The following is a 17,053-nucleotide window of genomic DNA, read 5'->3' on the forward strand; positions in this document are numbered from 1 at the left end:
TCTGGGAGTGTTGTATGCCTGCTTCTCCTTCTCGCTGTGCTTCCTCCCTCCACCCCATGTCAGTATAGGACAGCACTAATGCAGGACGAACTGTGGTGAGCAATGAGGGCACAAGTATTTGACTTGGAAGCCAGGAAGTGTTGTGTTGAATGGTGAAGACTGTGCCAGACCCTGCATCGGTGGAAGACAAAGAATTTCAGACTCACTGCCCTCCGGAAATGTGATTTTTCACAGTCTTCTAACGGCGGAAGCTCATCTTTAGAAATCTGGAGGAAAGCTACACAGTCCCTTTAAAAGAAATCTGCAGTGAGAGAAATATGCATGCTGCCATTTCTGACCTCTTCTGAAAATACTAGTTTTCTGGTTGGATTGTTGATACAACCTTACTTTATTAGTCACTGGCCTGGAACGACAATGCAATTCTGACTCCATTTGCTACATGCTTGTTCCAGGTTAGTGACTCAATAAGTATGAATGCAGAGTCAAGCAGACAGCTAGTGTTTTACAAGAGAGGTCAGCAATAGTGGCCTATATATTTTTTTAATTACAACTTTCATCAGACTGTAATACGATCTTCTCACATAATAAAAAATGTGCTATAATTTCACAAAACTCAAATGTTTCAGACAACAACATATTATTTAACTGGAAAAGCAAAGATGTCTAATGCACACAGTGCAAAGGCAATATACGGACAAAAGTCCTGATGTTGGCTTGGCAAAGGGGTGGTGCCCTGAAACACATTGCCTAGCAACATGAGGACCCGGAAGTAGACACACTCTCATTCCAGAGGGTGATTCCAAGCAACAAGGATGTCGCTTGTTACCAGCGCATACCCCCCAGATTGCCACAGATAGTGCATTGCCATCATATAGGAAACCCTGTCAGTGACCATGAATATTGGGCATCCACTACTGTATTTTGGGCCAATTACAAGAATTAGTGCACCCTCCTGTGTGTTTTTATTACTAATAGCTTTCATTACAAGTACGCTAACGCTTTCTCTTTGTATGTGTGTGTGTATATATACAGAGAGAGAAAGAGCTGTACACGCTTATTCTACAGTTACTTACATTAGAAAATATTTTCCAGTGACTTGTTACTGTTTAATTGGTGAATCTCAGCATATGCAATACAGTCGCAGAGGAAATCATTATATACTCAACTATGACATGCAACTAAATGCTTTTTGCATTGTAAATCTGCTCCTAATACATATTAATTAAACACAAATTAGTAGATAATAAGAACTAAGTGAATCATACAGAAAGGATACACAGGAATTTATAACATGGTTAGTAAAACGCAGTGACATTTCCATGGACGAAACGTTTCCAGGGACTGTTTTTTTAAACCTTGTATCATCACTTGTAATTATATGGCTCATAAGCACATCCACTTACCATCGAAGGACTTGAGTGAATATTTTTATTTTAGGCAAAAGACACAGTTTGACCAGAAATCTATAGAAGTAAAGTAAAAACTGAACTCCAGGCAGGCAGCTAAATGCATAATAGAAATACAGATATGTGAGTTGTCTAACCAGCTAAAGGATTTCTAATTCTGTTCATCAAGTCCTAAGATATACACTGCTATGCCACATAGCAAGCCTGGAGAGCTGACTGACCTTTTCCCTACTGCAGAGGTAGGCAACCATGGCACTCCAGATGTGTGGAAATTCCCTTCATGTCTCTGCCACTGGGAGTCATGCCTGTGGCTGTCTGAGTCTAACAATGTCTCATGGGACTTATAATTCCACAACAGCTGGAGAGCTGAGGTTGGTCACCACTGTGGCTGTCTGAACATTCCAATGTCTCTTGGGACTCATAGTTCAACAGCTGGAGTACCGAGGTTGTCCATCACTGCCCTACTGCTTTAAGGCAGCATGGCTAAGTCACCTCTCTTTCCTCATCTTGTTTTTGGACGTGAAGGTCATCTCTCTGCTCTCTCCTGCTTTCATCATACATATATATTTACCTAAAGCTACTTGTGGGCCTCAGATAGTACGGCAACATGGGAGACACCTAAGCACAACAGTAACATTTCCTATTTACCTTTTTAATTCTTGATTTATAATGTTTAATTACCGTATTTTTCGCTCCATAAGACGCACTTTTTCCCCCAAATAAGTCGGGGGGAAATGTGTGTGCGTCTTATGCAGCGAATCCCTATTGCCCGACGCCTGGAACATGCAGTTTCGGGCGCCGGACGAGTAGTTTACTCTACATTTAGCTGTGCTAAAGCACAGCTAAATGTACAGTGGGAGCTGATGCTCGTTTAACCTCTTGCCGTCCGCAGTAAAAAAAACGGACGGACGGCACTGCTGCATTTGCGGGTTGCCGTCTCCAGACGGCAATTATTTTCTGCTTGCGCGCGCCCCCTAGCGATTCTATTCAGATCAATTGTATTAAAACTGAGTGGCGATCGAGTCCGCCCCCCGCCGTGGTGACCATGGGATAGGAGCTCACCATAGAGCCCCTAGAGCAGACGAAGCACGTTAGTTCTTCGTCTGCTCTGTGTGAACACTGAGACCGTGGCGCTGTAGCCACAGCGCCACCTGTCTCAGTGGTTACTAACTGCAGCTTCTGTAACAGTTTCTGTCACAGAAACTGTCACAGAACCTGTCTGCATCCTATGGTCCGGTGCACCTTATGGAGCGCAAAATACGGTAAATTCTGCAATATCTGAAAGCGGAGGGGTATAGGAGTAGTATACCAGTTTGCACCTTTTTCTATTCAAGAACAGATTAGCAAATGTTACTTGACCTGGAAAATGTTTGTCAAAACTCTTCATAGTTGTACACAATTCTAAACATTCCCCTATTAGTAGTAGAATCAACTTGACTGCATGTATCACTCTATTTTTAAACCGTGAGATGTACACACACTTTTAAACATTCCCCTACATGTAGTAGAATTTTTCTGGCGGTTCTTTTGGTAGTAGAATAAACTTGACTGCATGTACCACTCTATTTTTAAACCGTGAGATGTACACACACTTTGAGTGGTATACATTAAAGCTACATGCAAATGGCTAAATACCCAGTTGAAATACATGTATGGGAGCAGTTGTATCTTCAGATGTGTATTTCTGTTCATCTCATCCTGCATTTACAAAGCCCCTCCAAACAGCAAAGCAAGATTGATGACAAGATTTTTCTTTACCACGGTTACGCAATACAGCTCCATCACCTCCCCCAGCCTGTGACTACCCAGCCGGAATAGACTGATTAGCCCATCCCTATGATTGCTATGACCTGTCCCCCTGTCAGCATGTTCTTTGCCAGAGGAAGTGCATTGTAGCTCACCTGATGGGCTCCTAATACTGCCTCTCCCTCTCCCAATCTGAGGTCTGTTGTACAGTGATTACCAGAAACTAATACAAAGACAAATACAGGTACTCATGCATATAAAAATACATATAATGATTTTTTTTAATGGCTACAAACAATTCTGTTTTCGTTATATTTGCCTGGAGTTCAGGTTTAATGTAGTAATCAAAAAGGGTTCTGTAAACTCTAATAGCACCTTGAGGTTTACAAGTTTGGAACCCAGTATGGCCAGTCCCTGTCTTCCTTCATTTATTTCCACCTTTGCAGGAACATTTGATACACCCCCCCCCAATATATGTTTGTTATGTGTTCCCATTAACAGCAAACAGCAAAATAGTTAAGATATTTCATGCCTTTCTAGTTGTTTCTTTGGAGCTGAACAATACATGTAGCTTCAGTTGTTTAGAATAGATATCAATGTGCAGACAAGGGACAGACTTGAGGGACAGTTTTTTTTTAAGTGTGTGAACATATAATGTACCACCCAACCCTTGAGATCTTTAACCCTTTGTTAGGACACACAATCCTGTACATCTAGTTTACAAATGATAATGGAGAACCGCTGGCACAGCCCAGACAGAGTTAATTATGACAAGCATTACTCCCCAGCCCTCCTTAACATCACATAGCAAGGGAAAAATAAATATGATTTTTCAGCAAGGAAAAAGTGGGAGGCAGCAATTTTTAAATATTTTAGAGTTATACTATGTGAATGGGATTATGAAACAAATACAAGGGTGGAAATTAGAAAGAGCTTAAGTTAAGACCCAACTTGGTCTGAACTTGAGCTCCTTTGGACACAGAAAGAGCTCTTTCAAACCCAAAAGGAAACTCCTTCTGCTGCCACCCAAACAGCTCTGGCCGGGGAATTTATCTGCCTGCTGCTACACGTAAGTAAAACGACAGAATGCAGTGATGTATTTGACCTTACATGGCCAAGTGGCTATATTAGGTAAATTATAATTACCTAAAATGACCATTTGGTCATATAAGGTAAATAATGTCAGCACAAGCATCCTGCCCCTTTGTTTATGGTCAGCTGCGGGACAGAGAATCAAAGCTAATTGAATGGGAGGCCCAAAATATAAGAAAAATATTAATACCATTGGAAGAGGGTTGGTGCTATGCAGTTCACTTATAATAGGAGAAGCAACAGAATCTGAAATAACAATAAGCTAAAAGTGTCTCCCCTTATTGACAATATTAGTACCTGTACATGTATGACTGCAATAACCATACTTGTCTGTGTGTTCCAATTTTATAGAAGACACTGTGCATGTAAATGACAATAATTATGCAGTTCTCCTAGCCTGACAACAGTCTTTGATGTTAAAGGTTGTGTTTTCATGTTTGTTTTAGTATTTGTAGGTGATGCATCACAGAGCTTTGTTCTTTCGTTTGGTATATTTAAAGTGCACGCTAACAAGCCTTTGTTCTCCCTTTCATTCACGGTGTATATTCAGAGAATGTGGTTTTACAGCGCTGTGATCTCCTATTCTTTATGTAGAAGGGTGGAGTCTCCAAGCCATGTGTTCTGTCTTTGTTGTTCAGCGTGCAGTCCATCAGTGTGTCCTTTTATTAGATATATTTAGAAATGTGGTCACAAATCTACATTTTCATTGTACAGCTAGGTGCAGTATTTTCTGTTGCGTGTCTACTGTCTGTCTATAGCTTTACTGCTGTAGGCTCTCTCTGGGTGGCCGGATAGGGACGGGTCCAGGCAAGCAATGCACCTGATTAGTGATTCTTGCGTAGGGAGTAATAACTGGTTTTCGTCATGCACAGAGCTTTTCTAAATTTTTGGAAAATCTCGGTTCAGGAGAGTAGATGATTATTTCCTTTTTTTATGAAGAAAGGGAAAATAGTATTTCACCAAGCATGTGCTGCTATTAGCAGAACACTTATCTGAAGGTTTTAAGGCCTGATAAATCCTTAAAGTTGTATTAAGTTGTATCAAACAAATATACATTACAGTAATTTATTTCTTTAAATTTTTGCCTAAGCATTTACTGTCGTTTTAAAAGAGTTGCCACAAACTCAATTAGATTCCCTTAACTTCCTCTCCAGTACAAGAACAAGCACAGTCTCTAACAACTGTCCATCTACTAGCTTAGAGAGTGGAGGAGGGAAGTGTCTTGCCTTGCTGTGCCTGTGTGTTTGTGGAGACACACACAGCTTACTAGCACACACAAGGGTGGCTCCATAAAGACCGTACAAGTGAAAGGATATCAGGACCAGTGCTCAGCTGACCAGCTGATTCTGCATGAAACTAAAACTTTTAAACAACGAGGATCAGCAAAAGGTTTTTAAGCTATTTCAAAACTTTTTCACTTTAATATGAATGTAATTCTTTTGAGGATTGGTAACTGTCTTATCACTTGTCATTATCAGTGAGACATCTGCTTGGCTATGGCCAGTTATACATAGAGATGTTATAAAATATGGTTGAAGTGGATTATTTTTGGATAATCTGAGAATAGCCAGGCATTTTGGACATTAAACAAGCACTAGTTTAGGTATATATGTCACAGATACTGGCAGCAAGGTGTGTGTTTCTGTTCAATGGGGTAATATTCTCATATACAAATATTGCTTCTCCAAAAAATGGCATTAAGAGGGAAACAGTCACAGTATAGCAAAAGATTAGTAAACTCTAAGTACCAGTTTTTAATATAAATTAGATACTTACAAAATAGATATTTAATACTTCCAATACTCGTGTAGACATCTGAAAACCTTGAGGGCTCGTTCACACCATAGCTTTGTGCTAAACGCGTGGGACTGTGCGTTTAGCACACACTATTGCACTGCGCACCCAGTGTGTGATACCATGCATTAGCTGCATTGTGCTTAAATAAATGGCGCCCCAAGGCACCTCTCAGCGGAGCAAAGCTCAATACGTAGAACCGCAATATCGTGCATTGCAATGCAGTGGAAATAAAGAAAGTGCATTATTGTAACTACAGTAAGATTGATAAATATAACACTGCAAGAAGACTAATAGGGAGGTTTTCATGACTGCCAGGAGGTTCTGTGTCATGTGATGTATGACACAGGGGCATCCCGAGGCTGGGTGACACCCGGAGCGGTAACCGAGTGTCACCCCGCCGAGACGTCACTGCGCATGCGCGTGACGTCATTACGCGCGTGCACGATGACGTCATCGCGCACGCGCGGCAGTATTCTGATACCTGCCGGTGGCCATCTTGGTGATGGACGCCGGCAGAGAGAGGAGGGGAGAGTCACCCGGCGGGATAAGGTATGATGCCGAGTACCCTCCTCTCATCTGATACTGTCGGCCGTTCGGTCCTTGACCGAGCGCCCGACTTTTCAGAGGGGGGTGACACCAAAATGACTGTATGTGTAAGTCATTTTGGTGTCACCCCTCCGGGTGCGGGCCGCACACCCATTGTGACGCCACTGGTATGACAACAGAGCTGCAGGAGAACATGGAAACTTGTCTGCAATGCCATTTGATCGCCAACTGATCAGAAAATAATAGCTATGTGAAAGCCATTGAAGAGTCATGAGTGGTAAGATATGTAGCTTTCTATAGCTATGCACATCTGTAACATGAAATTACTTTGCCACCAAAGATTTTATTGATAGGAATAGATCGATGTGCTGCATAATATGTCGGCAATATACACTGCCTGGCAAAAAAAAAATGACCACCAGAACTTAGCTAAGCAAATCGGTAAGAGCCTTCCACTGGATACTAGGTATAGGTTCAGCAATGTTATGTCCCCAAAAAATGGGGTCATCCTACCTGATTTTTCTGAATGTATAAAGTATTTCCATCACTGTTTTTTCTTCCCTGATGGCATGGGCATATTCCAAGATGACAATGACAGAAATCATCAGGTTCAAATTGTAAGCGAGTGGTTCAGGTAGCATAAGACATGGTCTGACTCTCCCATCATCACTACAAGATCTTGGTGAAAAATGAATGCAACTCTGGACAAAAATAAATGTTGTGACATTGCATCAAAATTATGTCATGGCGAATGCGTGCCGTAATTAAAGCAACGGGGGGTCCAGCAAAATATTAGAGTGTATGAATCCTGGAAATAAATCCATTTACTTTGTAGCTCTGCTGGGCTTTCCCAACAATCGCCACTCATTTTCACCATTAATTTTGGTGTAGAGAATTCATTTTAATGGTAATTTACAGTAGTCATGGATGCCAGTCAGAAGAGTCTTTTCACAGTTCTAATACTCCGATACCTAATTTACTACTTAATTTCCTGCAGTAACAAAAGCTACATTTTCTAGCTTATTGCACTTTGTAATGAAGTAGCAATAGGGGATTCTCAGGGGTTTGATTCACTCAGACAAATCAGATTCGGGCAGCTTGTGTGCTCTGCTCGTTTGCAAGGTGAAACAGAAAGCTGCTTATGGTGCTCTTACTAGAGTGTGATGCAGCGATCTCAATCTTATCTCCTATGAAACTGGCAAAGAGTATTTTACTAATCTGATGTTAGGGAGCAAATCATAGACTGACAGGTGATTCTTGCTTGTCAAACCATCAATTGTTGCTTCGTTTAGCTTTTGTAGTTATCAAATCATCTGATCTAGTGAATGTATTTACAGTGGATAAAGCACATATTAGGGAAAAATTATTTAAAAAAATACTTTCAGTACATCTCTGCAATTCATGCACATTTCTTCATGTTTTATTTCTTTAAAGACCTTGCAAGTAAAGGAAAACACAGAAAAAAACAGTTAATCTGCCTGAAATGTACTTAGTTTCTATTTTGCCTTTGTGGAATGACACCACCCTTTTTTGGACTGAAACTGCAAGACTGTAGTCCACGATGGACCCTTTGTAAAAACACTGGACGTGTACACAGGACAGCTCTGAATTGCAGACACGATTATCATTTATTTATTTTTTTGCAATTATCAAACAGATACAACAAATTGCTTTTAATGGTATATTTTTAAAAAACAAACAAAAGGGAACAAATAAAGGCAGTAGATTGTTATACTTTAAGACTAGATTTACAACTGTGAGTGCACATTAGTAGCATGTGTTGTATGTGCATTTGGAGGAAGTCCTATTCATTTCTAATGTGCTCCCAACATATATCAAAGCATCTGATGCTTCAATGCACCTCAATATTTACATTTGCATGCATTGTGGTGCACTAGGTTGGCCAAAAATGGGTCAACCACGTTTTTTGGTGCATTGTACCTTGTTAAAGGGACACTAAACTCAGTAGTTAATTCTTAAAAATTCAAACATCCTAACTATTAACAAAAATGTATCTTATTTGTGTATCACTCAGTTGTAGATCCTGAAATCATCTCTGAATTCGGCGCTGTCCTTCCTTTTGGAGTGTGGCTACTTTTGTTTCCCCATGGTCATTGTGTGTTTTGTAAAGTAGCCACCGCTCCAAGCTTGTTCCCGTGATGGACTACAATCCATCCATCTATCTAAAATTGAGCTGCTGGGCTTAATAAGACACCAGTGTCTTGTATCTTTCTTGTCATCCAACAGAAAGATGTGTGGATTTTAATTTCCATTCTGTGTGTGGAGTGGGAAGGGGGGATCTCATCTCCACTAAAGAATGCTCACTTACATAATGTAGAAAATACTCAGCTAAGTGAGATTTCCTTGCTTGGCTTCATAATGGCTATGGCTGGGTGTTGATCTGGAGCTCCAGAATATTATCTCATATTGTTTTTTTTTCCAGTGCTCAGATCTGTATAACCATGGTAATTATACCTGAGTTATCCATGATGTCCTAACCTACTTATATTATGATTATAACCTCTTGTTGAATTAACAATAGACTCTTTGTTCCTAAAAGATCTCTTATCTGCTTCCCCAAACACTTTCCAGTTTTTATTAGATGAAAGTAGAAATAGATTGCATCACTGGAGGCAGGAGAAGAACACTAACATAAAGTATTGTAAAATGAAGTCATTTTTCAGTTGTAGTTTTCTTTGGAAAGATCTAATAAGAAGGCTAAAAGTGAAATGGCTGGCCATAGGCTGCCCATAGACAGGTGAAAGACTTTCCAACAATGGAGAAGTTAAATCAGGAGTTTAATATTCATTAGTATTGATAGTTGCTCCCCCCTGGAAAGTGTATTGTGTGCAACTGCAGAGCTGGTGTTTACTAGCTCATGCTACGCAGAATCACAGGGAGGGGGGCAGCTGTTTACAGCCTTCTTTACAATCTGACCCCGGTGTCATATTGAATTTCCTGTGGAGAAAATGTTGAATTTGTAAGATTCAGGTTTAATAATAAGTTCATAAAAAAGTGAAGAAAGCCTGCAATGTGAGTCATGAAAATGTGCACATATGTACAATTACTGCACCTTTACATTACCACAACAAATGCTAATCACTTACAAAGGTAAAAACAGACTTTAGGGTTTAATAAAGATTACAGAGCTGCAATAATTTGTGTATTTTATATCTGCATGGAGTTTAGCTTTAAGTAACGTAAAAAATAACAAAGTTATATTCACCCAAATCCTCTGAGTGGGCTTGCTCTTAGACCGGTCCCTTCTGCCTCGCTCCCCCTCCAGCGGTCTAAGGTCCCTGAGTCATCACGTTCTATACACAGTGTATAGGGCATAGGGGTGGTGAGGGACATACCATCCCCTGCAGTGGAGGAGAAGACAAGCAGGAGGGAGCGCTGTCACAGCCAGGTTCAGGTGAGTAAAACTTTGGGGTCTATTCACAAAGCTGCCGAAGGATCTGGCTGTAGCTTCGGCCGATCCTTCGGCTAGCTTCGGCACCAGATATTTACCTCCCTAGACCAGTTAACCCTTGCAGTATGGGGAAAGTCCTAATGCAAGGGTTAAGAAACATTTTGCCTGGAGCTCTCCTTTGAAATATTTACAAATACACATTTTAGGTCTCATGAATTACATAAAAGTATTACTATACATTGCTTTAAGTTGAATGATAACATGAGACTGTTATTTGTGCATATGTTCGTATAACTTCCAACAGAATGTAACATCTCATCAATTCTAACACAAAGCTAAAAACATTTCCTCTATCTATATAGATCATTCCTTTACATTCTGCGTATCCCAAACCCGCTGGTTTATAGCACAGACACAGCTTGAATTCAGAGTTATTTGTTCCATACAGCTATTTAGAATTGATATATATTTTTAATTCATAGTAATGATACTTTTCTACACCTCACCTGCTTCTGCAGGGCGTGTGGATGTACACATGAATAGTCTGTTATCGCCATTGGGAGGCATATACACTTCACATTGGATTTTAGTGAATCAATCGAAGGGCAGGTGTAGACGGCAGCTTGAGAGGCCATCTGAGCCCGGCCTGCATTGAGATGTGCCTTTGAGATGCTTTACACTGTGCTCAGCAAAATAGCCCAGCGCACATGCACACAGCGGGACTGCTGTTCATAGGGTTCAATGGATTTTGTAGGCAGAGGGTGGGGGAAATGCTGAGCGCCATCCAATGCTGGCAAAGACTCACACAGCCTCTTAAGCATCTGTCTGCACCTGCTGTAATGCATCCTTCCTGCATCTTCCGAGATGGAGGGCCTGAGAAGCAAGCTTATGACGTTACTAAATCAGACCCTGCTAGTCTCATCATGAAATTTCCCTTCAATATAACAGAAAATGTCTAGGGTAACTTTTTATTTTTTTAAATAATCATTGCCATTCAGTGTTTTTCTCTCCTTTTGTGCAATACAAAGTGAACACACAGGATAAAGTGATACGGGATGCAGGGTGGTAGATGATGCTTTTCAGAATATGACAACATTTCCTGTACACATGTGCCAAATCAGAACTGCTAAGAGATGTAAAATCTGATTACAGTGGACAGTCCATTGTACTGCTAACTATACAGCGTTCCAGTTGTTACCCTCACACACTGTTGTATATGGGAATGAGAATGTGAGCAGATGGTTTCATACTGAAGGATGTGTGCCCATACATCTGCTATGCATGTTTGTCATCCATTTGAACTGCTGAACCTCATCCAATTTTGCCACCTCTGACTTGACCAACGGAAAAACTTTGGCCCACAATGGTGGGATTTAAAGTTAGTCTCTGCCAAAGCATTTTTAACATAGTCCACTCCCCCTGGAAAAGCAAGGCACTTTTTTTTGGCAATTAGGGTGAGGGGTATCAATAATGACAATGCTGATAACCCTTCTCTGTGTATGTAGCCATGCTAAGGGTGACAACATTGCAGTGAACCCATTGCAGGCCCTGCAGTTCTGTCACCCTCCTGGAGCAAGACCCAAAGGATGGCAGCATGATTAGGTATTATCTAAGGAAGAAACAAGATTTGCTTTGAGTCATTTTGCACTATGTATTTTTATAAGGATACTTGAGAATTTGGTTTTTTTAAATGGTGTTTTTTTACATACATGGTGTATTTATCATATGATTTAATATTCACCTATGCTTTCTCTTTCAGGTGTCCTTACTCAAATGGTACAAGTCAATGATACAGTCTCCGGATTCATTGGCACAGATGTTGTCCTTCATTGCAGTTTCAACAATCTCCTGCCCTCTGTAAAGATCACACAGGTCACATGGCAGAAATCAACAAATGGCTCTAAGCAGAATGTGGCAATATATAATCCTTCAATGGGTGTATCAATCCTTTCTCCATACAAAGAACGGGTAGTCTTCCTGAGCCCCTCCACTCGTGACGGTACCATCCAAATCCGTCAGTTACAGCTAGGAGATGAGGGGGCATACATATGTGAATTTGCTACATTCCCTACTGGAAACCGGGAGAGTCAGCTGAACCTCACTGTGCTTGGTAAGTTAATTGTTATATTGTTGGAATGTGATTTGGTAAATTTAGTTAATTACGGTTACACATGTGATACATGACTATTCCACTGACCTCTGCCTAATAGCGCATTGTTTTTTTTAAATATAACTAGACCCTAAGATTCTTTATGATATGACATCAATTTCATTGGCTATACAGTTAAGAGGCTTTATAGCAGAATTGAATATGGAAACAAATGTATGGCAGTCTTAAAGCCCAAGTTCAGCCAAAATTTTTATTTTAGCTTTTGACAGACTTAAGTTAAGTCTGAGACCCATTTTGGGGAGATCTCACTTCACTTCCTATCACTGAACAAGAAATGAGGGGAGTGGTTGGGGCAGGAAGGCACAGACCATAATAATAAATAGAGATGAGCGAACCTCTGAAAAGTTTATTTTGTTGTGGTTTTGGCTGAACCTTTTAATACTTGCAAACCTCCAAAATTCAGAATTTCAAAACCTGAAGACCCATGGAAGTCAATAAGAAAATTATCCATGTTCCCAAAAAGTGTGCTACAGAACAACAAATGATGCAAAATTGTGTGGAATGGTCTAGGAATTTTCTGGTAGCTCTGCCTGATGAGATGATGAGCCTGAGCCACTTCCTTTAAACATTCTACAAGGGATACTGTAGAAGGGTAATATCAGAAGCAGAAATAAGGCATAAAAAGTATTTAAAGCAGCCTTTGGTCACTGTTCCTGATGGGGAAAAAAAAAATCCCTTAAATGTTTTTCCACATATTAGTAGTCATGGACAGTGTTCTTCAGTTTAGCAACGATTTCTTTTTTCTTTTTTGCTGATTTTTTTAATTAAGTTTCAAACTGTTTCCCCCTAAATTGAACTGGTAAGGAGTCTTTTAATCCTCTTACCACTTTAGTATGACTCCCCTGTAGAAACGGAAGGTTTGTATTATTGAAATGTTAGCAATGTACATTTCAATTAGGAAATCAGCTGGGTTAGCACTGCCCTGCTCCAAGATGGCTGCAAGAGCTCACAGGAAATCCTGATTTCTCTTCACATATAACCACAATAGTGATAGGCACGTATTGGAGTCCTTCAAGGACGAAATATATCTTCATCTTGTCATTCCTGAGAAGATATCAGGCCATCTATTGCTGGCCGAATGATAAGATTTGCTATTTTATATTAATTTAAGGCCCAAGGGTTAAGGTTAGGTAAAGGTTATGGTTAGGAGATGGTTAAGTCTGGAAGATGTAAGTAAGAGAAGGTTAATGCTGAACCCCAGACAGATATACTTGAATGCAGCTCTGTATTCAATACATCATTAGGTGTATTTTTTTTAAAAGCAAGCAATGTACCTGAATTCCATCTGGTATCAGCCTCTTGCAGTCTCTATACAGCAGGGTTGGGGTGTGAGAGGAAGCAGCAGCACAACAAGCCAATCAGTTCATATGCCAAGACATCATTTTAGCAGGGGTTCCCTGAGACCTAAAAATTATTTTAGAAGACTGAAGTAGGGGATACTATCGTGTGTACTTTCCGAAATCTTTTGGTTGGGATGGGGAAGTGGACAGTATTTTTTCTATGGACAGTATTTTTGCAAGATAATATTTTACTGACACGTTTTGTTGCTGAGAAAATGTGACAAAACGCATTTCGCATTTCATTAATTTCTATGGGTCCTGTTCACACCTGAGCTTTTTGTTGCAGATACTTTTTTTGGTCCCAGAGACTTCAAAGGGAAACTTTTGCGCCCAAACGCGAAAAAACGCGTGCAACGTGCATTTCCAGGCATTTCCTATTAAATTCTATGGGAAAAAAAGTAACTCAGGTACTTTTTCCAGCAACAGGCATTTCCCTGCTTGTGAACGGGGGCCATAGAAATGGATTGGTTTCCTTGTCTTTAGCGTTTTGTCACACTTAGCTGTGAGCGACAAAACTCTTAGGCTAGGTTCACACCTAGGCAATTTTTATCGTGCAGATTTAGCCATGCGATATCGCACAAAACAGAGATTTACATTCAAATCTATGGAAGCCGTTAACACTTTTGCGATTTGCCGTGTGCAAGAGCTATTTTCGGGCGACAACCGCACAGTTTTCAAAGCAAAATTGCACAAACAAAAACGCACGACAGCCGCACAAAAACAGTTCACCAGCTCAATTGCCTAGGCGTGAACGTAGCCTTCAGGGCAACTTCACACCTATGCGATCTGTGACCGCGTGGCAATCATGCACAGTACCGCGCGGATTGCCGTGTAGTCACGCAGTCGCCCTCCACCGCCGATCACGCTGGCGGTGCCATTATTTTGTAATTGCACCCCACTCATGCAGGACGGATCGCACGATTCCACCTGTGCAATCGAACACGATCGCGGCTTAAACAGCCGCGCGTCGTATGTCGCAAAAAAAGGTACATGTGCCTTTTTTCTGCGTTTGCCACGCAAATGTAACCCCTTTGAAATCAATTGGGCCACACGGCAACCACACGATCACGAGCACATGATCGCCCAGGTCCACACCAGCCTTAAGTGTGAACGGGAGCTAGCTGTGTTCACAAATTTTACGTATGAACATCATCACAAAGCCGATTATCATTAGCAGTTTGCAGGCAGAAGTATTTGAAAAGAAAGTTATTCTTGCATTCTTCCTAAGAGTAATCTGTGATATGGCTTTCAAATGTTTGCATGTGTGATATTATTACAATGTAGTTCATATTCCAATTTGTGAATTTCCTCTCCAGCGGCTATCTGTAACTGGTCATAGATTGAACAATTTTCTGTCCTATCTGACAAAGATTTGACATACCCCTGCAATAATTGGTACAATTTTATGTACAGAAATGACCAGTCATTATTGGCAAACAGTGATGAACTGACAAAAATGATTCTTAGCAAATAGTAGTTAATGAGAGGTGTTGTGAACGATCACCCAGAATGGTGAACTAGATAATTGCTGTGACATCTGTGCAATATCTGCTACATCATATAGTGCACACAATTGGAATGACAAATTTCAAAGAAAATCGAGTCATATATTTGGTCAAATCTTAGTCCCACGAGACAAAAATATAATCTTGTCTATGGCACGCCTGTGTCAGACAGGTGCAATAACAATCGTCGCTGGACGGCTGTTCTCTAATAAAAAAATTGCCTGGTAGAAGTGTATTTTTTAATAGTTCTTAGCAGATTCACTATGGTGAATCTGCTACATGAGAGCATAGAGACTGTTCAGTTAGGAAAGACAGGCCTGGAGCAGCAGACAGAGGCGTCTGTGTAAGGACTGCATGACTTGGTTTGCAGAAGCAAAAGAGAGGGATACGAGGGTTAATTTGTTCATATAGTTAAGGGGAGGTTAAAAGTGGGAAAACTTACCTGATTGGTCAGGGAGATAAGAGGAGGAGTGATAGGTGGATCCTTGAGGAAAGAAAGTTCCAGATACAGACGTAGTCAGCAGCATGAAAGCAGCGTCCCTCTTGGCTGGAGGATGCGGGGGTCAGTTACTGTGAGTGCTGCGCTTCTTAGGGCTACACGTGCTAGGAGGGCCCACCCTCCTGAGCGCCTCAGCCCATATGCCACCCCATGGGTCCTGCGCCACTGTGGGAGCCCCATCAGGGACCCTTCGGCCACCTCAGCTGAGCGCCGCACTGCTGCGGCTGTTGGTGCTACTGGGAGGAATCCACGTCATCGACCGGATTCACAGGCGGGAGGCGATCATCTCCTTCCATCGTTCCCGAAGCCTGCGGCCTCCTCCCCTGGCAATGGTCCTGCCAGGGGGAGGGCCCATCGATGGAATAGCCCTGCTGCAGGTGGTAAGCGTTTACCACACTAAGTTTGATAAACATGGAGAAGCTTTGTTCAAAGTAAAAAAAAAAAAAGGATTTTTGATTGCCCATGATAAGCTTAGTGAATATTTACTTTGTAAAGGGAACATTTAACCCCTTGGACCTTCTCTGAGACCAAAAAATGCAAAAGCACCATTAGCTGTTAAAGAGTAACTGTGGCCAGGATTTGGATATTCAAATATACTTATTTTGAACCAGCGGTAAATGATCTCCATCACTAGCACTCTCAGAACTTGATACTTATAAAATCTCTAGAGCAATTCATTTTCAGTGTTCACAAGGGATGCTATGAAGTTGTTCAGGTTAGTTCTCTGCACTCTGCTCTCTCCCTCCTAGAGCTCCTGCTCTGTGTTTTTACTTTAAAGATTAGAAGGCTGACAGGCTGCCAAGTCAATGCAGGGTGAGGAAGCAGAATGAGTTGAGCTGCTGAAATGAAAGTGACATAATTGAGGATACATTTCATCATAATGCCTGCAGCTACAGAGGTCATTGAGGGTTTGTCTTAAATCTCATTTAATGCTTGTTGAAAACATATTTCAATGTCCATAGCCCACCACTCTACATGTACATATAACCTCAGGGGTGTGGAATTCCTATCGCCCGACGCAGGGCAGTCATCAGAAATTTTGGGGCCCCTTATATGGCTTTAGACCGGGCCCCCCCCCCTGCACCGTCGCCCCCCTTCCCCCGCACTGCCACCACACACAGCCAGTCACACTGTTATTATTCTACATTTATGTGGATAACCTCCTCATATATCACTTTCCCCTTCCGTTTAGATTGTAAGCCCTCACTGGCAGGGACCTCCTTACCATCTTGTCTTGAATTGTATTGTGATTGTAATGTCTTCCTTATATTGTAAAGCGCTGCACAAACTGTTGGCGCTATATACATCCTGTATAATAATAATACATTTATATAGCTCTGACATATTCCACAGTGCTGTACAGAGAACACTGAGCCATTTACACCAGTCTCTGTACAGAGGAGCTTACACTCTAATGCCCCCCCACAGTCACACACTATTATTATACATTGATATAGCTCTGGCATATAGCACAGTGCTGTACAGAGGACACTGAGCCAGTCACAACAGTCAAGCTTGGAGCGGTGAAAGTAAAAAAAAA

At 41.2% G+C, this 17,053-nt stretch overlaps 1 protein-coding gene across 1 annotated transcript in view; it reads left to right on the top strand.

The window, feature by feature from the left end:
* The window catches only part of LOC108789428 (nectin-1-like), a 110,556-nt gene that overhangs the window by 71,291 nt on the left and 22,212 nt on the right, over nucleotides 1–17,053 (top strand). Inside the window, exon 2 of the mRNA XM_018559450.1 lies at nucleotides 11,759–12,109. Coding sequence (XP_018414952.1) covers nucleotides 11,759–12,109 — 351 coding nt within the window. The remainder of the gene's footprint in view (nucleotides 1–11,758; nucleotides 12,110–17,053) is intronic.

Source organism: Nanorana parkeri, unplaced genomic scaffold (assembly GCF_000935625.1).
Source record: "Nanorana parkeri isolate BGI_ZX_2015 unplaced genomic scaffold, ASM93562v1 scaffold395, whole genome shotgun sequence".
Lineage (NCBI taxonomy): Eukaryota > Metazoa > Chordata > Amphibia > Anura > Dicroglossidae > Nanorana > Nanorana parkeri.